The 22,040-nt window shown below is 37.1% G+C and overlaps 3 protein-coding genes across 7 annotated transcripts in view; all 3 read left to right on the forward strand.

Annotated features, from left to right (window-relative positions):
- The window catches only part of LOC106170365 (L-gulonolactone oxidase), a 32,315-nt gene extending 26,812 nt beyond the window's left edge, over positions 1-5,503 (forward strand). Inside the window, exons 5-11 of one of the 3 annotated variants that reach the window (XM_087011157.1) lie at positions 401-553; positions 1,082-1,249; positions 1,878-2,095; positions 2,910-2,997; positions 3,505-3,657; positions 4,016-4,249; positions 4,797-5,503. In XM_087011157.1, the coding sequence (XP_086867283.1) occupies positions 401-553; positions 1,082-1,249; positions 1,878-2,095; positions 2,910-2,997; positions 3,505-3,657; positions 4,016-4,249; positions 4,797-5,003 (1,221 nt within the window). In that variant the 3' untranslated portion in view covers positions 5,004-5,503. The remainder of the gene's footprint in view (positions 1-400; positions 554-1,081; positions 1,250-1,877; positions 2,096-2,909; positions 2,998-3,504; positions 3,658-4,015; positions 4,250-4,796) is intronic. The other 2 variants (XM_087011160.1, XM_087011158.1) reach the window with 2 other exon arrangements.
- A 1,696-nt stretch (positions 5,504-7,199) lies between these two features.
- On the forward strand, positions 7,200-17,387 carry LOC106170357 (uncharacterized). 3 transcript variants are annotated; one of them, XM_013550202.2, is made up of 10 exons: positions 7,205-7,406; positions 8,883-9,037; positions 9,604-9,765; positions 11,068-11,238; positions 12,956-13,123; positions 14,190-14,407; positions 14,912-15,005; positions 15,748-15,900; positions 16,390-16,623; positions 16,898-17,387. In XM_013550202.2, the coding sequence occupies exons 1-10, from the start codon at positions 7,355-7,357 to the stop codon at positions 17,114-17,116; spliced, it is 1,626 nt and encodes a 541-aa protein (XP_013405656.2). In that variant the 5' UTR covers positions 7,205-7,354; the 3' UTR covers positions 17,117-17,387. The 3 variants fall into 3 exon arrangements, with proteins under 3 accessions (XP_086867934.1, XP_013405656.2, XP_086867935.1); XM_087011808.1 differs by lacking the exon at positions 12,956-13,123 and having other exon boundaries at positions 7,200-7,406; XM_087011809.1 differs by lacking the exons at positions 8,883-9,037; positions 9,604-9,765 and having other exon boundaries at positions 7,209-7,406.
- A 486-nt stretch (positions 17,388-17,873) lies between these two features.
- On the forward strand, positions 17,874-21,914 carry LOC106170373 (uncharacterized). Its single transcript, XM_087010288.1, has 4 exons — positions 17,874-18,384; positions 19,784-19,967; positions 20,119-20,349; positions 20,524-21,914. Exons 1-4 carry the CDS (start codon positions 18,127-18,129, stop codon positions 21,054-21,056), a joined length of 1,206 nt encoding a protein of 401 aa, XP_086866414.1. The 5' UTR covers positions 17,874-18,126; the 3' UTR covers positions 21,057-21,914.
- The last annotated feature ends 126 nt before the right edge of the window (positions 21,915-22,040 follow it).

Raw genomic sequence — 22,040 nt, forward strand, 5'->3', positions numbered from 1 at the left:
TGTCGTATATATTTGAGGTATATCTAGTCTCATTCAAATGACACATTATTATTATTTTTATGTATACTGAGCTTTTTGGAATGTAGGCTACCAATGACAGCACTAATGCAAGAATCGGACTGTGCAACTCCAAACACATAAGAAAAGGCATACCAGAGTAAAACTTAGTACATGTACTTACAATTGTCATTTAAATGGAATAACATTTTGGAGGTCGTTTTGTCCATCATTTTGAAAATCGACAATGTCGTAAGAAAAATTGTTAGATTCGTATTAAGCATCAAATTTTGCATCTGTAAGAAAAAAAAACACTGTTATGAAAACATTGGAGTTACCCCCTACCATTTTCATACAGGCCTTCCAGTACACATGATTAAATGAACCATACTTGCTATTACAGATTGCAGCGAACAATGTCCCTACCGTGAAAGTTGCGGCAGGCGTCACCCAGGCAGAGTTGAAGCATGAGCTCGCCGAGCATGGCTATGTCTTTCATCCGGGTCCTCTCATTGGAGAAGTTACGATAGGGGGAGCTATTGCAACTGCATCACATGTATGGCACGTTTACCATTACGCTTTATTTCTTCCGTCGTAAATTTATATATTTTAATTTATGGACCTTTTTTTGAGGCAATGTATAAGGACGCAGTTCTGTTACATTGTATCTACTTATATCCATGAATGCATTTACGTTCCATAGCGTCTTTATAAATGCTATATTTCATATTCATATCCAAACTGTTGACCCTGAAGACTGTTTTTCCATATTCAAATCCACAGCCATCCATCTGGAAGTTTGTCGAACCTTGCAGAGCGAGTTTCGTGTCCAAAAAAGCAAAACACCCAACTCACAATATTTGTTTTAGTTTGTTCATGAATTGTTATCCTATTTTGAACATATCAATATAGAAATAATGTTTTACAATAATTTTTCCACGAAATTGTGATTTTTGTACTCTTGGATGTGATTTTTACAACATGGAACCTCGTTCATGCAGATTGCAAGCCCTTCTGAATTTTAAATTTAAAAAAGTGTGGTTTGATGTCTATATATGTTTTGACTGTTTGAACCTTTTCTTAGAATGGGTTCTACCATGAACCGTCGATAGGTGGCTATATGACCGGAGGCAAGCTTGTTGATGGCCGTGGAGACATTAGAGAATTCAGCGAAAGCTCAGATGCGGATGTATTGAAAGCGTTAAGATGCAATTTAGGGATGCTTGGGATTTTATTTGAAATTGAAATGACAGTAAGTGACAGTGCTTTTTTATTTTTAATAGATATATCTAATTGGTTTGTCTTATCTAACCTTATGCATACATGTATAGCAAGCTTTCAATCTTCTTTTCTACAGCGACGCCGAATGTGAATTATGCCTGCTGATAATACATTCGGCTTAATCGGATAAAACCGTAGAATGGTAGATTGTAATATAGTGAAGTTTCTTATTTACTTTACACCAGTGATGTGCATCAGTTTACGCACACACAGCTTATCTTAGTATTTTTAATTTATCTAAAGTAAAATAATAAAGGTTAAACTAAAACTGTACATGTTTGGCCGTGTATGAGGTTACAAGATCAGAGACTAGTCTTGTAAAATAACTTAAGCCCGCAAACTGGTTTTAAAATTTAGATCAAATCATTAGTCTTGTTTGACCAAATATAAATCTGTTGTCCAACTTAATGAACTATTGTACATATTTAATTGCTGACTGATAATACACAGTTTGTGTCAGACCAACACTTATTTTATTTTAGTGAACTTCTTTGGAATTTATCCTGAACTGAAGTTTTTTGTCTAAAGTTTCTAACATTCTGAGGCAAATTTTCGAGCTAAAGGTATTATGTGGCCCTGTTTTAAAATATTACTTCCAGGTTATCCAGCAGGTACAAGTAAACGTCCAAACCGCCTTCACACCACTTCGGAACTTATTTAGTCCAGCCTTTATTCGGGATCTCGTACCGGAAAATTACTTCGTGAATATGTTTTACGCACCGTACAACTCACTTACGGAAGAAGAAGCCAGAGCAGTGTTGCGTACAGGAAGAGTACCAAAAAGTTGGGACAGCAGGAATGATTTAGTGCTGATATGGTAACGGTGTTTCAATTTATCTATGCCCAGAACTGTTTACAATATTTGTTTGTACTCAAAATGCCAGATATCTACTTGGTTTAAAATACCTACAATTCATTTCACTTATTTATCTATTTATTTGACGTATATCCATCTGAAACACTTCACTACATGTCATTCGAATATAAGGATGCCTTCTTTATTTTTTTTTCATTTAATTATAGTAGTTCATTTAGGTATAACAGTACTTCATGTATAAAAACCTTATTCCATAGCATTTGGAAATATAAATGCTTAAAGGTCCAATACATCCCCTTCCTTCATGCAACAACTGAAAAAAAGAAAATGTTGAAATATATGCAATATGTCTGCCTATTAAGTCATATTCCCAGCAAATACAGAATGTTATTATAACGTTGAAATAACGTTTATATGACCGAAAAAACGTTTTGGTAACGTTCTGTGTTTGTTGTGTTGATAGTGTTGGTCTTTTGTTTTCTTCTTTTTCTGGCCTACCAACATTATACAGGGTTCATTACAGCCACATTGCCTATATTTTGTAAGAGTTACAATGACGATATAATGGCAAGAAAGGAATGCCTTCTGTCAGCTGTGTGTTAACACATTAACGGTGACAAATAGTTGCGAAGAGAGCAGTAAACGACTTTAACTACATGGGGTTACGCAAAACAGTTTTATACACTTGAAAGGGGTCTTTTCCATCCCAAACACAGAAATTGCAATCTAACATAATACACAAAGTAAACATTTCATTAAAGGAGGATGGTTTTATTTCAAGAGTAGTTCTTATCACATCCCATTACATTTCAAGGGTCATGAACCCAACGACTATCAAGATGAATTTTGAAGACGAAAGGCCCTCCTCCGTCCCAGACGTCACGGCTGTCTCTCTTAGTCAGGTATTTCTGTTTTAAAGCCACACTAAAGGCCTAATTTAGCAAAATATTAATTTTCCGGAAAATGAGCTACATCTCTTCTCTTTGTTTTAAATCCCTAGAATTGATCTTATCGTAATGTGTCACATATTATGATTCATAAATACGTTTTGGGGGTTTAGATTTCTGAGATTCTGAGAATTTAGATTTTTTAGCTACTTTCGAAATAATGATGGTTGTAGCTGTATTTCACTCTCAACGGTAAAAATAGTACATTTAGAACTCGACAGGATATAAATGTACAAAGGTGATGAAGAGTAAAGTGCTGGCACCAAAGCCTGTAAGAAAATGCAAGATTGGTTTGTTTTTAATTGATAGGATTGACATCGCATTAATATTGTGAAAAACGTCACATTTTACATTATGGCGTTGTATTATCAACTGCTCTGGTTTATTGTCTTACATTGGTAGTCCTGGTGTACAAAAAGGGGGGATAGAAAAGGAATAACACTTTACTTTCAATTTTACTAGGATGTGTTCAAAGACGAGCTCTCTTTTCCTGTATCCGTTGTACAAAACCTCACCCAAGCGGCGCACGTCTCCATTGACGGAGTCCCGGAAGTTACCAATATGGAGTACACGATCGCTGATCCTAATTTTACCACAGGGTCAGCGGCTTTACAGGTTAGACAAAAGGAACTCACAAAAAATATTCAACAAAATTACCTTATATTTTCTTCTCTATTCTGCATTGTGAATTTGCATGCATGCCATTCTTGTGTTGATAAACTGTTCTATTATTATTATTATTATTATTATTATTATTATTATTATATTGACTCTTTATCCACGTCTGTCAAAACCACGGGAAGTTAAACTGCCCCACTCACTCACCACCCCACCAGCCGATAAAATAGTTTTTGAAATGATTATCCAAACTACGCCCCTATTTTTAAATAGAAAATTACTACCTTATCACCTGCAAGAAAAGTACAGATGCATAGCCAGTACATCTGTAACGTAAATTCGTCTTTATATTCAGGCTTTATCGTCCTTGTTGAATAGAGCGTCCTACCTGAAGGGTATACAGCCAGTGCAGGAGGCATTGTTCAGATGGTTCAAAGGGGCAGACTGCCTCCTCTGTACAGAGTCTGAGACTGGGGGTCACAGGGAACATGGAAAGGCTGGAGAGTTCGGTCATTATGCATCTTTTCACATTCATAACAGACCAACTACCACATCGGAATTAATGCGGTTCCATGCATTCGAAACAGCCGTATGTATCGACTTGTTTTTTTATGAGCATTAAATTCATATAGCAAAAAAATTAATTTTAATGAGGATGTAAACATTTTTTTTAATTTCCTCACCATGGTTGACAAAATTAAAGTATTGATGAATATTCGCAAATATTAACTTAGTTTTTAGAATATAAAATCCTAATAATATCAACCTTTTTGTCAAATGAAATCCCATTTAAAACGTGAAATCATGAAATAATTGTAAAAAAATTCAATTATGAAATTCCATTGAAAGATGTGTCTTTAGTTCGTTTTAGAAGCCTAAGGGAGAGAAATACTACACAATGAAACCGGAATAGCATTCCATTTGTTTCGTGCTGGTACCACGAACAATTTGTAACTGTATGTAACAAGCGTATATAGCTAAGCGAATCAAGCATGGTACATTCATGTTATATATATATATATATATATATATATATCATAAGCCTACTTATTTGGTGCACTTATAGACGTACTAATCTAAATATGTAAAATACCCTAATGTCAACAAAATTGAATGAAAACGACAATTTTTTTCAGCTTGTGACGGAATGGGATAAGCTTGGTCAGTACGGGAGACCTCACTGGGGAAAAGAACTTCACGTATTCCCAGCCTTAAAGGAACGCCTGAGGTCCAGTTACGGCGACAACTTGGATAAATTTAAGGCCGTCCAAAGAGAACTTGATCCTTCTGGGGTGTTCACCAACGTTTTCTTGAGAGAATTATTTGATATAACCAAACAGTGATTCAAACAGACCACGAACAGTAATCAGTTACGTAATGGGGCAGTTAAGTTGTCGATTTCTGAAATACATGAAATATGTATCCATAAGCAATCAACGTGCATGCGACTCTTTTTTCACATATCGCACATTTGTATTGTCTACATGTAGAGATGTACTGTTTGAATGTTCTCTGACTAAAAAACTGAGAGAGCAGTATCAGTTGTTCAACTTCAACAGTGTATATGAGTAATGTAACGGTCCTGTGAAAGTTGTTATGGATTCTGTGTAATAATATTGGCGGTATGTACCGGTACATGTATAATATCGTTATAAGCATCATTTTTAATAATCTCTATGCACTTTTGTGTGGTTTTTCTTGTGCATTGTATGCTTAATATTTGTTGTCACGCCGTAACAGATAATAAACTATTACTACTAAACATTAAAATGTGACAAAATTCGGTTTATAGAAATTGGGGCAATTAAAATCACAAGCCAGTAGGCAGAAAGTAGCGATGAGTTTAAAGAAAACGCGTGTGCTGGTTCGATTAGCATTAAGGTATATTGTTGTTATACATAACACTTCAGCTTTCCCTTGATACAATCTGGCCATCACTGATATTTTTAACCGATAAAGTTTTTATTCATAAGCTCAATGTTGGACAATTGCTGCATCTAATGGGTCCTAAGGTAGGTCAAGGCAATTGTAGATATCTGCATCTACCTATAGGTCGTTTGCCAAACCTCTGCAGTCGAGCCATCATTACACTCAGCCTGATTTATATACAGAATATATGTATAATGTGTACCAAACAATGCACTGCCCACAAGCCCGATATACACGATAGCATCCCAAGCGACGACGAGGCACGCTATCGTGTATATCGGATTTGGGGGTAGCAGTGCATTCTTTGCCATACATGTATGTGCATACAAAGGGGAATCGTACCCTCTACCAGGGTGGCGGATTATATAGCGTAAAATGGGAGAGTAAAATAACCGTCTATTTATCTTAAGACACATCTTTGAACATCCTGTGAAAAGTCAATCTGTGGCCCAGGTAGAGGGTAGGAAAGTACTGATAGTCTTCTAAATTTGCATACATGAGACATGCATATCTCATGTATGTAAATTTAGAAGACTATCAGTACTAATAAATTAATGGTTCACTACATACTGATTCTGAATATAATTACTGCGCTGATATCACCACGTGCACGCACAGGGTGATATCAGTCCCATGGTAATCATTAAGTACTGTTTAAACATACAACCTTGATGCTTTACTGAGCCTTGGACATACAGTGTATATCGTTATTATGTCCAAGACCGAGCGAAGGTCTCTGTCGTGATAGTCTTCATTACAGCTATCAATATGGCAATAATTTTTTACTTGGTCAAGCGCTAAGGTCGACACGACAGAATGACTATTATCTTTATGGCCGATGAAACTGTCCCACAACTGTCACACAACAATAGGTGCGTTGCTGAAATAATACATGGACATAAATTACGATGATAAAGATAGCCCGTGACCAAAAAAGATGCACGCAATAACAGCCACATACTGTATAAATCTAACGGAAGACTTAAATGCGATGTTGTTATGACTACAAAGCATGTTGCAGGATTAAAAACTTTTATCGCTTTTAAATATCTTATATAATGTAAAAACTTATTTACGTTAGATACCAATAGAAACCATTGTAAGTAGTTATGTAAAATCGATCTCCTTTAACTATTTTTCGTCGTATCTGGGTATCAACTACCTGATCGCAGAGACGATATTTAACTGACGAATATTAACTGCCGGCTTTGAGAAACAATTTCATATTTACCGATCACGTATGCATGAGGCAGTGTAGCTGTTTAAGTACTGTTTCGCTGCAGAAATTATCAAAGAATGCGCTAATTTAAACGCTCATTAAAAGGAATTTTAAACTTTAAAATTCAAAATTCCAGGCCACTGCTACTTTTAACTCCCCAAAATGCATAGTATCCACACGTATCGGCAAGCTTCTCATTTAAACATTTTGAACTGCATGTGTGCTTAAAAGCGTAAACAAAATTACACGACATCAAATGCACATATTTTTGCAACCGAAAGTTGCCACCGTCAATTTTGCGCTGTAACAAGTGCGCCTCCTGTTGTGGCATTACACCGGTTCAGTGAACATACTTTTAAAGAGACCAAGGCCCCTTAGCTGTAAAGCATCGCGCAAGCGTCTTGATTCCATAACTCGCCCATACTCGCCCTACATAATTCATTGTAGCCTCTATGTGATATCGCTCTTCGCAATACGTGATGCTTTCTAGTTACGGGGCTAAAGACACTGTGTAGAGCATAAGATTTGCCAGGGGAAGGACCAAGTATGGTTGTTCCTGCGTTGTCGTGCATTTATGCCTGCATGCTATTCAATCCAGGTAAGCTATCGTAAAGCTAGGTCGGGGACTTCGTTTTCTGCCCAATGCACCTTAAGACCACGACGAGGAATGGATCGAAAGGGACGGTGACTTAATTCCCCCGCATGCATATTAAATTTGATAAAAAGAAAAACAATGATTTAATTTGATACATACAGAGCTAATGAAACTGTTTTCTCATCAAAGTTGAATGTCATAAGACCACATGTCATGAAAGTTTTGATGATAACAATGATCAATATATGAAAGCGTGGGAATAGTCCCTTCGTCGCTCTGAAGCCCATGATTAGTCCCTCGATATACTGGACTTGACAGAGAATAAGCAGGCAATGCTCAGTCTTACAAAGGTACTTGCAGTCGATAGTTAATTTAGAATCGAAACTATTGTCTTCTCTTCTCGAGGACATATGTGTGTAGGTTTATGTGTGTGTGTGTGTGTGTGTGTGTGTGTGTGTGTCTTTGAGGTGCATTTTTTAAAACAGTGTACCCTTATATGTGAGCTGCTTTTAAATTACCTGAGTACAAAGTACATGTAAATCGCTGCCATACTATTTATTCGACCCAGTAAACAACAAAAAACATTTTTCATTGTTATATTTTGCGTATTACGCAATAAAGCGTTCACCTGCGGGTTGCTACTCATCGGTGGGAAGCACAGATTGAAAAGAGGTCTAAATTTCCTACAGAAGCACTGAGTATTGAAACCACATATTTTTTCGTCTCCGCTTCATAAACTGTGAGTTGATTTTTTCCTTATTTGGTGATAAATAGGGCGATTATTAGAACACAACAGAGTTGTCGTGTAGACCCCTTTTAAGTGACGTTACTACATTTTCAGCCTGAAAATTTTCCTGAAATGGAAAGTTAAATATCTTTAAAACTGATCACTGAAATGGGATGTAAAATGTCTTACACATTTGATATTTTAAAGATACTATTGTGTGAAGAGATCGGTCTAAGAATCTGTTTTCTGGTCGCCTCTAATAAAAATGCTCCCACCTGAGAACTCGCACTGAAAGCTGCTATAAAGGGGTAGCGTGTCACGTCACGAGCAACTTTACTTGCAAAATAGGCCCAGGATGCCCTATATCAAGGCCATATTAATTACATGTATGTGCACTTCACAGTGTAGAAATGTGCTATGAATTAGCCAGAAACATATCTGTGAATATCTAGTGAAAAATTGATCTGTGGCCCTCGTAGAAGGTACAAGTAGGCCCAGGGGCTGGTATCACAAAATATCTATAGCCAGAAAGTAGGTCTAATTTTAAGACCATAAATTTGATCTATTTCAGTTCAAGATAAATGCATAGTAGTTAAATAGCATGAACGTTTTTTTTTTTTATGAAACAGGGACACTATTCCACATTCCAATCAATGAAGACGGTTGAATCTATTCTTTTGCACACAAACCCTATGTTCTTCCACCGCTTTAAACTCCACGCAAACTTGCTTTGAATCCGTTATATTTGTCAGATATATCTACGCCGTCCGAGTTTTTGGGTATACAGAAATGCCTGCAGGATTTTATTGGACCATCGCCGATTGTCCAACTAGAGTCCTTTACTAACTGGGAGAAACTCGTCAGTTATGATCACGTGTTCGTGGCGAAACCAAAGTCAGCTGAGGAGGTATGTGCATTATTTTCATCTGACGTCATGATGTTTTAACGATCATAGAAACCGTGGTTTATTGATTCTATCCGCCCTTTAGGTTTTTAATTTGAGCTTTGATACGATTACGTAAAATTGTAACTGACTGAACACACATTTTAAATATTTATATTTTTTAAGCCCCAACATTTAGATTCCGCATTGTATATATTTTCGATTTCAGGTATGCAACGATGATTTTTAACTCGTATAAAAGATAGGCAATGCATTAACTCCCTTTGCTTTAGGTTTCATAGATGTGTATATCTTTAAAAGCCAAAATGATATACTGGGTAATGATGTAATAATACTTTAGTATGGAACTTTCTTTTAACTATTGCATTTTATACTTGAGTGTCGTATTGTAAAAATTATTGACTGACAATGACCATTAAGACTTACCTAAAAATTCCAAAACATACATGTACATTAACCTCCTTTATTGTAGTTCTTAAAAACATAAATGCCGTTTAAAGAAGGTATGACATGCATGATGATTATGCAACTAGTGTTAATAGCTTTAGGATTTTATTTTTCTGCTATAGGTACAAAGAACGGTGCGTGCTGCTCTGCAGTGCCGGCGACAAGTGCGCGGCGTGGGAAGCGCGCATTCATCTGAACCTATTTGGGCCGACCGTGGGCATATCAATTTAAATATAACACAACTGATACTTGATGAAGGAAAAAGGATAATTCTTCATCCGGAGGTGAGTGCTAATGTGTTTTATTCCAGTTGTTGATTTGTCTTTTGAACACATTCATCACGGGACAAACCCCTGGATATTCCATCTAAGGATCCAGGGACCGATTTCACCAAGGAAATTTAGACCGAAGTTGGTCTCTTAAAACCAAAATTGAAGGCGTCTTCAATTCAGGAAAAATAACCGCGTTTTAGTACCTTCGTTGCTATAAAGTAATCATTTTATACCACTGCAGAGGGATATCTATGTGTAAAATTGAGACTTGCTGAAGTTTTGTTTCTTGTGAAAAAAAAAGGTCCTCCTTGAAAGCTGTCTTTATCATGTCATTTTACAAACTAAATCAACCATTTAAAGTTATTACATAGACTTTCAAAATGGTGGATAAAATAGCCTGAATAAATGTCAGTTTCTGCCATACATTGACAAAAAGAGCTCATGTACATGTATAATAATCTTAAAACTGTCAGCTTGTATGCCGCTCAAAAACGTCCCTCGAAATTCACTACTATTTTTCGTGTGGTGCCTGCATTGATGTGAAATAAAAATGTTGAAAGCCCTTGATCTTGATCTTTTTCTGTTGTCATCATTTAAGCTTCGCAGACTACCTTTCAATGAGCACACTATTTCGTGTGATGCTGGCTTTGATGTGAAATATCCTGTAACAATTTTCAGTTGCGATATCCTGGGCTTTAAAATCCCACTTCCTCTAGATCTTTTTTTTTCTGTTTTCATCATTCGAGCTTGGTAGACTACCTTTCATTGGACACAAGGGATTATATACACATGTATGTACGTGGTATTAGTCAGTTGGCAAGTTGTTATGGGCTACATAACAATTACAAGAAAGTTGAACTTTAAAGACGAAAGTACATGTTCGTAGAGTTTATTGATAATCATGGATGGCATTTGTCTCTTTCACGCAAAGCACGCTTAAAATAATAGATGATATGCGTTTTTGAAGGTGATGCTGTTATCCCAGACTTACATGTACTAGCAAGTATAACGCTCGATTTCACTTGTATGTAGGCCTACATTGTGGAAAGGGCATAAAATATAACGATATGCTTACGTTTTAAAACCATCCATCTTCAGTTATTCTGTTCCAGAAATCTTTGAGTTCTTCCTACGTCTTTTTACTGGGTTTTCAACAGAAAGAATAAATAGCGCATTGTTTGTTTTTGACGTAAACAATAATGTCTTTTTAATTTTGTATTCAACATACAGTGTAATTGTGATTAATTCTATATTGTAATAATTTTATATTATTAATAAAAATAACAATACATTTTGTTTTAAAACCATCCTTAGGGGACGCAGGCATTGGACGGCACAGTCAGACCATTCTCGTCGGTGACAGTGGCTGCTGGAGTTACGCAGGGAGAGTTGATAAGTGAACTGGAAAAACAGGGTTACGCCTTCCCGCCAGGACCCCTCATCTATGACACTACGATAGGGGGCGCTATTGCCACGGCATCACATGTAAGATATGAGTTAATTACATGATGCTGCCTTTTATAAGTTTGGCTTCAGTACAGAAATGAATTTATGTATTTATTAATTTATCGTATACGATGCACGTTAGTCATTTATACATTTCATATTTCTCTATCAACATTACAAGAGTTAGAAACTCAGAACTCAAATACGGGTTGATGTAATTTTTGTGCATTTTGGGGATTTTATTTGGACTTTGTGTATTATATTGGCAATTGTTAAACCCAATATATATGCAACAAATGCTATCAGAGCCCACTATTTTAGAGTATGGTGTCCCTCAGGGGTCTGTGCTAGGTCCATTGCTCTTATGCTACCAATAGAAGACATTATAGTTAAACATGGTCTCAACACTGTCATTTTTGCTGATGACACTCAAATTTATGTCACAAGTGAAAGTAATCGCTCCATGGCTATCACCTCAATAGAAACTTGTCCAGTTGAGATCCGGAATTGGATGAAAACAAACATGCTAGCACTAAATGATGGAAAAACTGAACTAATATGGTTTACATCAAGGTCTAAGTCAGACAGTGGAAATGCAATGAAATCTGATATTTGTATCGGTGGTGTCAATATCAATCCATCTAGCTATGTGAAAGATTTAGGTGTCACCTTTGATCAGTATGCAACTATGGATAGACGGATCTCTGAAATTTGCAAATCGGCATTATACTCACTTTGGCGAATTAGTAAGATACGTGACTTACTGGACAAAACTTCAACTGAAAAACTAGTCCATGCTTTCATTACTTCTAAGCTTGATTATTGCAACAGTCACTTATATGGTTTAGGCAAAAATCATCTGAACAAACTTCAATTAATTCAAAATTCTGCAGCTAGGCTGGTAACTAAAATGGGATGGAACAGCCGAGAGCATATAACACCTGTTTTGATGGAACTTCACTGGCTTCCAGTAAGAGAGAGAATTTTATTTAAAATTTTATGTGTCATTTTTAAAGCAGTCACTGAGAATAAACCACTTTATATCTCAGAACTTATGAAGCAACATCAGCATGGAAGAGTTACCAGGTCTTCAACTTTTAGTCATTTACTTTTAGAACACAGTGTCTTAGAGAAAAAAGCTGGTAAATTTTACGGTGAAAGGGCATTTATGATATATGCACCCAAAGTTTGGAACATCTTACCCTCTGAAATACGAGCAGCAGGTGACATAGATACTTTTAAAAAGCTTTTGAAGACTCATATTTTTAGAATAGACTATCAGTAACTATCATATAGTTAATTTTAGTTTTTAATAAGGTGTACTGTAATTTTATGATTAATTTTAAATGTTGTCACTTTAGTTTCTTATCATTTTAGAATATGAATAATTGGTTCTTTAAATTAGTTCTTAGTCCTTTAAAATTGTAATGTGTTCTTATATTAGTATTGTGTTATTTAGCTCTTTTAAGTGAATGTTGTAAGGCGCATTGAGATTTTTAATGGAATGCGCCATAGAAAAATAAATTATTATTATTATTAACTTTTGCCCACTTGCCGGTTTAGTGGGACCCATGTAGACCACATGGCCAAGCCCAAATGGTGTGGGTGTAAGAGGTGATCAGTAAACTGACTCCAGTGCTGACCTCCAATTGGGTCACCAGGTACACGTAGTATATTTCACGAACAATTCTTTGTCATGATACAATATTTTAATATTTTCATTGGCCTCGGATCCATTTTTCATCTCTTCACATAGAATGCTATCAGTAATGCACCATCCATTGGTGGCTTCATGACGAGAGCGCGGCTGGTTGATGGATGGGGGGACGTCAGAGAGTTCAGCCAAGACACAGACATCGATATTATGAGAGCGTTAAGATGCAACCTTGGGCTTCTTGGGATTCTTTTTGAAATTGAGCTTAGAGTAAGTGATTCTAGCGATTTCTAGTTCTCTTACTACCGTTCCCAAATACCGGTCCAATTCCAAGATTGAAAATGTTGCCATGTTCGTCAGATGAACTTAAAGGCCTACTATGTGTATATGATTATGGCAACACTTTTAAATAAACGTAAGAAGCCTAGTTTGAAGGAAGCGCCAGGAATGGAAAATCTGCCAGATTATACAATAAATCATATTTGTTACACGATGTACACAAATCTTGATCGAAGACCTTCATGCGTGCAAGGCAATAAAAATCATTTTGAAAATAAAGAAACACCCCGATGCAGTGCAGATTTTTATCGGCTCTTACATGTACCATGAACATTTCATTACAATTTATGAAAAGCTTGTTTAAGATGATATTACCACAAAGAAACTAGGTCCATGAAAACATGAACTCCTTCGATGGCGGAGTTAAAATTCTATCGTTGACTATCAAAAATAACCATTGGAAACTACAGTAAGTTGTCTCAAAGGGAGCGTTTAGACAAACCATCGTACTAGCTGCAATACCCAACTGCCAGACTCGGCACCGAATGATCCTGAATTCACCAGTAGATCGGACCACACTACCCGTTTTCAAGGTGTGTATCAGTACATGCTTCGAAGTATCAGACACGACACCACTCTTGCCTAGTACGCAATGTGATAGTGATGATTCTCAGCAGGGTTGGAAAGTAGTGCATCTCATCTCAAAAATTTGTTCCGGGGTATGATACTGTGAAATGCGTACTGACGCACACCTTGAAAACGGGTAGTGTGGTCCGATCTACCGGTGAATTCGGGATCATTTGGTGCTGAGACTGTTAGTTGGGTAGGCCTGAGCTGGATCGATCCAACTCTATGGGAGATTCACCCTAAGTACAATCACTGTAATCAGCTTAAATTTCTGACACGCCTCCCCGAGTTCCTAGGGGGTAAGCTTACTACTCTGAATGGACTTAAGCGAGAATCCCCAGCAGAGATGGATCGATCCAGCTGTTACGATGTCTGAATCTGAACGTGGTCTGAAGCATCCTATTACTATTATGGCTATAAATTTATCTAGGTTGTCCCACAAGAGGACGTCATCATTCGGAACGTATTCACACCAATGAGGAACCTGTTTAACCCGGACTTCATCCGTGACACAGTACTAGACAACTACCTGACATTTGCGATGTACGCTCCGTACAACTCACTGACAGCAGAAGAGGCTAAGGTGATCTCTGTTACGGGGAAGGTTCCGCAATCCTGGAATAGTGCCAACGACTTGGTGATGTTGAAGTAAATTTTGGCTTAAACCACATTTTAACCAATTGGCCTCTCTAGACCACTTATTTGTTTCCCATGGAATATTAAATTCCTAACTCTGGTGGCTCCTACTTAATACCATGCTCTGATGACGTCAGAATGTCAGAAATCTATCTCATTTAATTTGAAATTTTAATTTTACATACGTTAGAATTATGAATTTTACTCTTCATTATGTAAAATCCACTAGAAGAATATCGCTACTTTAAAGCTTTTTTCGTGGAGATAAGTATTTGATTTCACCTACCTATCAGAAAATGTAAAATTGCCAGAATATTATTTTCAGAATGGTTTGAGTGTATTGTAAATTTTCAGAAAAAACGAACCGGTGTATATTGATTTATAATAGATCTATCAAATTTAAATATCGTTGCTAATAATTAACACTATTATGCAAAATTGCTTATTTTGATCTCAAATACGTTTTAGGATGAAATGTATGGTTTTGATGAAAATGGCTTCCTTTTTTATTTCTAGGCTTATTAAACCAGCCTCTGGTTCCGTGGAGTTTACTGTAGACGACGAAAGACCCCAATATCTTCCAAACATTACAAAGGTGTCTGTGAGTCAGGTGTGTTCGTGCATTATCTCCTCTTTCAATGGCGGATAAGGTGGAAGTGCACACAGCAAGCCCCCCCCCCCCCTCCCCCCCCCCCTTATCAGCGGAAGCATCCTCCTCCATAAATTAAGGTACATCAAGCGAAACGAAGCAAAATCAAGCAATTTTGTTATATTTTATTCCTTTCCTTTACATATTAAAGTAAGCTGTCCGGCCTGTCCACGTCTACTGGTTTACATTTGCCGAGCGAGGAAAGGCAAAGTGCTTCTCTCTATGTGCCCTCCTTAGCAAAATCCTGGAACTGCCAGAGCTATTATAATACCAACCTGTGTTTTAGAGCCGATGCGTCATTCTTAAATCTCTAAGCATGTCTGTATCGCGTTTGGTCCTCAGTGGCCACAAAAGTCGGCTGACTTGCCTGCGCGTCTGTGGTTGGCGTGGCAAACTTAAACTTGCTGCTGTCAATGAGTTTGCATGTAATGTACCCTCTGATGCCGCAGGGGCCTCCAAAGTAGTACACAAAATTTAAATTTACCTATCACCCCCTCTGGTGTGCTAGTTGGTCAGATCCTCACCCCTCGAGGGGGTGATAGGTTGTCACACCTATCACAACCTCATTCCCTGATGAAGTCGGACTGCAAGCAGACGAAATATTGGTTGGTAAGACCAGACAAATATAAGTAGCTATAGCCAAAGGATTTTCTCAAGTCTATTACAATAACATAGCTAATGAAACTGTTCTTCATTATTTTAGGATGCGTTCAAAATCCAGTTAACTTTCCCTGCTCACGCCGAGTTGCCACTCACTCAAGCCATACAAGTCCCAGCCTCTTTTATCTCTCTAGCGAAGACCATAGAATACATGGTGAACGACCCGACTTTCGCCGCAGGAGCGAAGGCTCTTCGGGTAAGACACGCTGTTCGGTGGTGAAAGATGTTGGAAGACTTAATGAAAAACGATAACTCTTCAATCAAGAGCTTCATAATGTTATAAATATAAAAAGGATATCATTGTATGGAATAACACATACAATGTTGAATATACAGTATATAGAATATGATAGGTAAATGCATAATATGTACATGCGAACGACAGCCTTGGAATCATCAAACGCCTTTCTTTTGTACATTATTTACGACAAATACACAACCTTTATATACAAATAGAATATATCGAATGCAATGGCTCATGATTTTGATACATTTCTCATGTGAGAGACTATTTGCCCAAAGATAATCCTTAACCTCCAATAGTAGTGAAATATTTTACAATTAAAGAATCTGAATATCAGATTTCGACCACAATGGCCTTTTTTAATATCAGATGTGAACCACTGCAAAGAATAAAGTTTTCTTTGAAAAAAAAAAACGTAATTATACAATTATACACCTCCAGGTTCTATCTTCGTATCTTAACGAAGCATCTTACCGGAATGGCGTACAGGCGATGGAGGAGGGCATCTTTAAATGGTTCAAGGGAACCGACTGCCTCATCTGCCCTGGTTCGGTACCATTGGGGTGGAGTAAACAAAAGCAGACAGTGGATCACAGCTACTTCTCATCCTTCCACGTGCACAGACGTCCGGGTCCTCCGGATCATGTAAGGCAAACTAATAGATTCCAATCAGAGGTATGTTTTACTCAAAATATGGCTAATTTAAAACGTTTAATCTGTCACAAACGATGAGCATAGTTACATGTTATACGCAAATACTTGCAACAGTCCTTAACACTTTTTCATCACACACCACCACTATTATTATTATTATTATTATTATTATTATTATTCTCTTAATTTATACCATCGACGGAATACAGTTTTTTTCTATTTTGTCATCTTAACGAGATATGATATGCCATACCAAAGCAATGTAACTTCTTTTTAATTGTCGTTGTGGTTTCAGATTGTGACGGCGTGGGATCAGAACGGCCTAAATGGATTACCACACTGGGGGAAAGGATTCCTGCATTTCCCATCCCTAAAACAGCGGATCAGAAGAGGCTACGGCTTCGACTTAACCATTTTCAAAATCATCAGACAAACACTTGACCCCTTGGGTGTGTTCACAGACGATTTACTGAGACGCGTTTTTGACATATACAGTTATTCTTTTTTTGGTTGATTTAGAATAATGCAACAAGCATAAGATGCCTAGGCAACCATTCATCATATGTTGGCACGAGAATATTAAAAATCCAGGCATTATAAATACACCTCGTTTTGCATAAACTGGTGCGGTTTCTTTTCATTGCCACAAAATAAAAACTCTTAAACAGTACAAATAAGTGAGGTATGTTCGGCAAATAAAACCTCAGTAGAATAATTAAAAGATAACAGTTTCTGTGCAAAACAGATTTATATAAATATAGTAAAATAAAACCTTTAAAATAACAGATCAATTTTGAGTTTGTGTATGTGATGAAGAAAAAAATATAAGAAGTTTAAAATGTGCTTGAAATTCTGGCCATGGGATTGTCAGAGGGACCCTTACCAGAGGAATAAGATACAGGAATGATCAATCTTTGTGTCCTCGGAAAATTATTGATTCTTAAAACGCTGAGTAACATAACCCATTTTCATGCCAAAACACCCTTTACTGATGATAGTTCAAAACACCACTACTCTTCAAAAAAAATATCCACTTACTGAGGATGTTACTTTCAAAATTCTTTCTTCGGCCAACTGATGATCAGACATTCAGACATGGAAGAGTACATGAGCAATAAATCTAAATCCAAACTAAATCCTAACAAGCCCTCTTACAGGACAATTAGATTTTTACATTCACTATCCAATAACAATTATCCTTTCATCACTCCTTGCACTCGTTAAATTGCGTCACACGTCACGAACTTAGTCGATGTCATTTGAGTTAATGCACATTATTTTGCGAGCGATAAAAAGAGCTGTCCTTATCATTCTAAGACGCATCAGGGACTCAAACTCTGCCATCGACGTACGGCAAATAACTGAGGTATTTTACGTTGTAAGTGACTTCCTCGGTGAGCTGTTTGATACCAATTTCTCTCAGCGTAAGCTAAGTACAGGAAGTCTTGTGAAATATACGTACATGTAGCCCTACTTGTTTTGCCTTTCGCGTAAACGTATCTCTTTAATTGCTTACATTGCATAATGTCCCGCGGATCGCCTGTTCCTCTCACAGAAGAAAGTATTTTGAGTCATTTCTCTGAAGAAGACCGCGAGTTGCTGTTATCAGATACACTCACCGGTCACTGGTGGTATGAAGGATTTACCTTATTACTGAGATGCTTTCGTGAAGACAAAGCTTTCACCTTGGCAGGAAGACAGTGGATAGAAAGACGCTGGGTTGACGTCCTTAAAAACAGACTAGCGATATCTAGACGACTGCCGGCAGTTGACTTAAACAAGGTTAGTATACATGTGCATAGGCCTATATACCTCATCTATAGAACCAAAGGGATGTTTTGTTGACATACATGGTTAAATTTGTCCCTTTCTTAAAATTTTGTGTTTATGCCTTTCGAAGAGTCATCACCTTGAGACTGAGCGGAAGGTCGATTACCCATCGAGTGCTCTAGACCTTCGAAATTCTTGACTCGAAATCAATCTTATTTGGCCAATTCAAAACAAATTTCACCATTGGTCTCAACTTTGTAATTAGCAGTCTTCATTCTTCACTTATGTACATATACATGTACATGTGGTAGACGGAAAGGACAAAAACGACGTCCTTATAATTATTATAGCAGCTTAGTCAAGTATGCAAAACTAGATGTTAATTTATCTGAACACTGGATCTATCATTTACCCAGTTATCACTGACAACATGGCTCATATTTCGTGACCCTCATGCTGACGATGTTAAAACTATGCTCTGAGTATCTTCCTAGTAATATTTTTGTCCCGCATGTCTACATTTTCGGAAATATTGGTACGTGATGTTAATGGGTTCCATGTGGGCTGCACGTTTCTTTGTGTCCTAATTTATATTTCATTTTCACTTGAGGCTCAGTCTATGTGCGCTTAAAATATTTACTAATCCAGGCCAGCTTTTTTTTCTCATTTTGCACACGTGTATGTTACATTATTTAAATGTGCGGTAACATCCTCAAAGAAATTAGCTTTTCTGTTAATGTGGAAATTAGAACATCCTACTCTCTACGAATGACATTTATTTATTTATTTATTTTGCAAAATGTTTCGTTGTTCACGGCTTTCATGCATAACAAAAAGGCTGGGTAAATAGATATATAAATACACTCATAATAAAAATATCATCACGTCTACAAATTAATGTTTTAACTGTTGGTACAAAGTATTACAATGAGCAAGAAAAAGATTTAAAAAAAACCCATTAAATTGCATTAGTTATTAAACAGAAAATCCGATTCATGTTTATATGGAGCCCAATCACATAGTATAATGTATGATGTGATTTCTGGGATAAAAAGCACTATTTAAAACTTTTTACAGCCGTTGTGATGACTTGTAAAACGGAAACAAGTGAAATTAGAGTGTATATAAGCCGTGGTCGATATCACTTTCCTGAGGCCAGCAAAACAGCATATCAGCCTCAGTCTACGCTTTTCTAGAGGCCAAGTGAGTGATGAAATTAATTACATGCCAAATTTATCGTTGTACAGTTGAAAAAAGTGAGACATATCTGTCAATATCTAGTAAAATAATTAAGCTTTTGGTGGCCCTGGTACAGGGTAACCTCAGCCGAAGTGGCGATAAATATGGCTACAAGTTTGAATATGTTGAGACCTTATGCTATGTACTGTTGCTCTTGTTAAAACTATTTCAGATCCCAATCAAAAAGCCGATTTTCATTATTGGTCCTTGTCGCACTGGAACTACTTTCCTCCAAAAGCTCCTATTCTCTGATCCTCTAAATACATGCCTCAAGTATTATGAACTTTTGCAACCAGTTGTAGATGCTGATACCGGCGTCGAGGACCCACGGATTATGAAAGCTACACAGGCAAAAGGTAAGCAACTTAAAAATGATATTGCTTTACAATTAATCTAAATTATTTCCACAGTTATTGTCATATGACAACTTGGATGGGCCAAAAATGTCTAATATGTAACTAATTCTTAATTATGCTTTCAGTACTTATTGAAAGAATTTTTATTCAGCCAGAATGTACGTCACCAGTCCTGCTTTCAAAACCATGCACCGCTATGAAGCTGGCGGTCCCGAAGAAGATTTCTATCTATTCCATAACATCGGTGTGTTTAAGGATTGCGCTTTCCAACTCTCGGACTGTAGAGAGTATGTAAAATGGATGGAGGCGAGAACGAATGACGAAATGCTTGAGGCTTATCGTTTCCATAAGCAGCAGACTCAGCTTATATTACATAGTAGAGGTGAGTTTCTAACTGGTTATAAAAATACATGCAAATAACTGCTCCTTTTTGTTAATAAGCAATGCCTCTCTTATTTTCTACTAGCGTGCTATACCTTTAAAAAAAGAGAATTTATTGTTATAACTGAATTAAACTTTTCGGCAGAATTGAAACAATGTGTTGTTTTTGTTGCAGAATTTCTAAACAGCGATCTACGGATGGTTTTCAAAGAGAATTTCCACAGTCTGTATTTGGCTGTCGCACTTAAGGTCTATCCTGACGCAATCTTCGTCCACACCTACCGCAATCCGAGTACAACCGTTGCCTCCCTGTGTTCTGTCCGCGAAAACTTCAAGCTACTCACTTACGAGAAAGATGACGTGGACTTGAAGCAAATTGGCAGAGAGGTATTGGGTAACTCATTCTGCCACGGTGGAATACAGATGATGAATTACAGGAAACACAACCCAGAGCTGGAGCACAGATTCATCGACATTGCGTATGACGACCTCGCAACATCGCCTATGGATGTTGTGAAGAAAATATACGATCATTTTGGCCTGGAACTGACCGACGAAGTTACAGAAAAAATGGAGGCGTATGTGAAGGAAAATCCGAAAAACAAATATGGGTGCCACGAGTACGACCTAAATCGCTATCACCTGACTAAAGACGAAGTCTTAAAGCACTTTAAAGATTATGTCGAAGAGTACAAAATACCCTGTTGATCAGCAGAGTTAAGTTTTATTGCTCGTGATATAGTTGCAATTTTGTTGGTTACTTTATGCAAGGAGTTATAACAGTTATAACTCCTTGCTTTATGTTGGTATTTTGCATAAATACTTTAACTTTAAATTCCTTTTATAGGCCTACCTTATATAGTCGCATGTCTGTTGGGTGACATAGTGGAAATTCAGCGCCAAACATATATTTTATTCAGAGTTAGTAGGCCCTAATACCATTCTAAAAATCTTGTTACGAAAGAGTAGTTATTGGGTAACTACTCTTACTTCAACTGCCATCTCATCATGGGTAGAATACAACACAATTACAATACATTGCACGGCGGCAGTGATGGGGCTAAGGGATGGATCCTTCTGTATGATATTGGAGCAAAATTGATTTTTTTTTATGCAAACTAGACATCTGACAGTCGCAAAATGTTAATAACAATTTTATTGAAAATTAAGGTACCCAGGTTCAGTTGAAACTATGATAACATAAGGTTATTATTAGGACAACAATAGGACAACCGTGCAAACCATTTACAACTGATGGCACTATGGCCTTTGGCTTGACAACCGCTTATGCTATTGCCTACTGTACATAAATTTTAACATATGATGATTATAATTCAAGACTGTTATAAACTACAGGAAAATTGCAAGTTTGAAGAGTTTATATCATTTAATACCAGGACACCCCAAACTTTGCTTAAAAACTTTATTACCTCCGTTATATTACATTTCTCCGCATAGGGGAATGTTATATTAACGAGGCGATTCAGTGAGGTGGACAAACGTTCAGTTGGATTCAAGCAGTGGTTGTGCTGAGTAGGTTAAATAAATTTTTGGGTTGCTTTTTTATACTGTCTTGTCGTTATAAAAATGCGTTTACCAGAGGAACGATACCTGATTAATCATAAGCCACAACAAAAATGCAAGTTTGTGTGTGTGAAAGGAGGGGGTGGGAGAGCAAGGTAGACCACTATA

Source organism: Lingula anatina, chromosome 4 (assembly GCF_051362555.1).
Source record: "Lingula anatina isolate TDL-2025a chromosome 4, LinAna3.0, whole genome shotgun sequence".
In the NCBI taxonomy this organism is placed as follows: Eukaryota; Metazoa; Brachiopoda; class Lingulata; order Lingulida; family Lingulidae; genus Lingula; species Lingula anatina.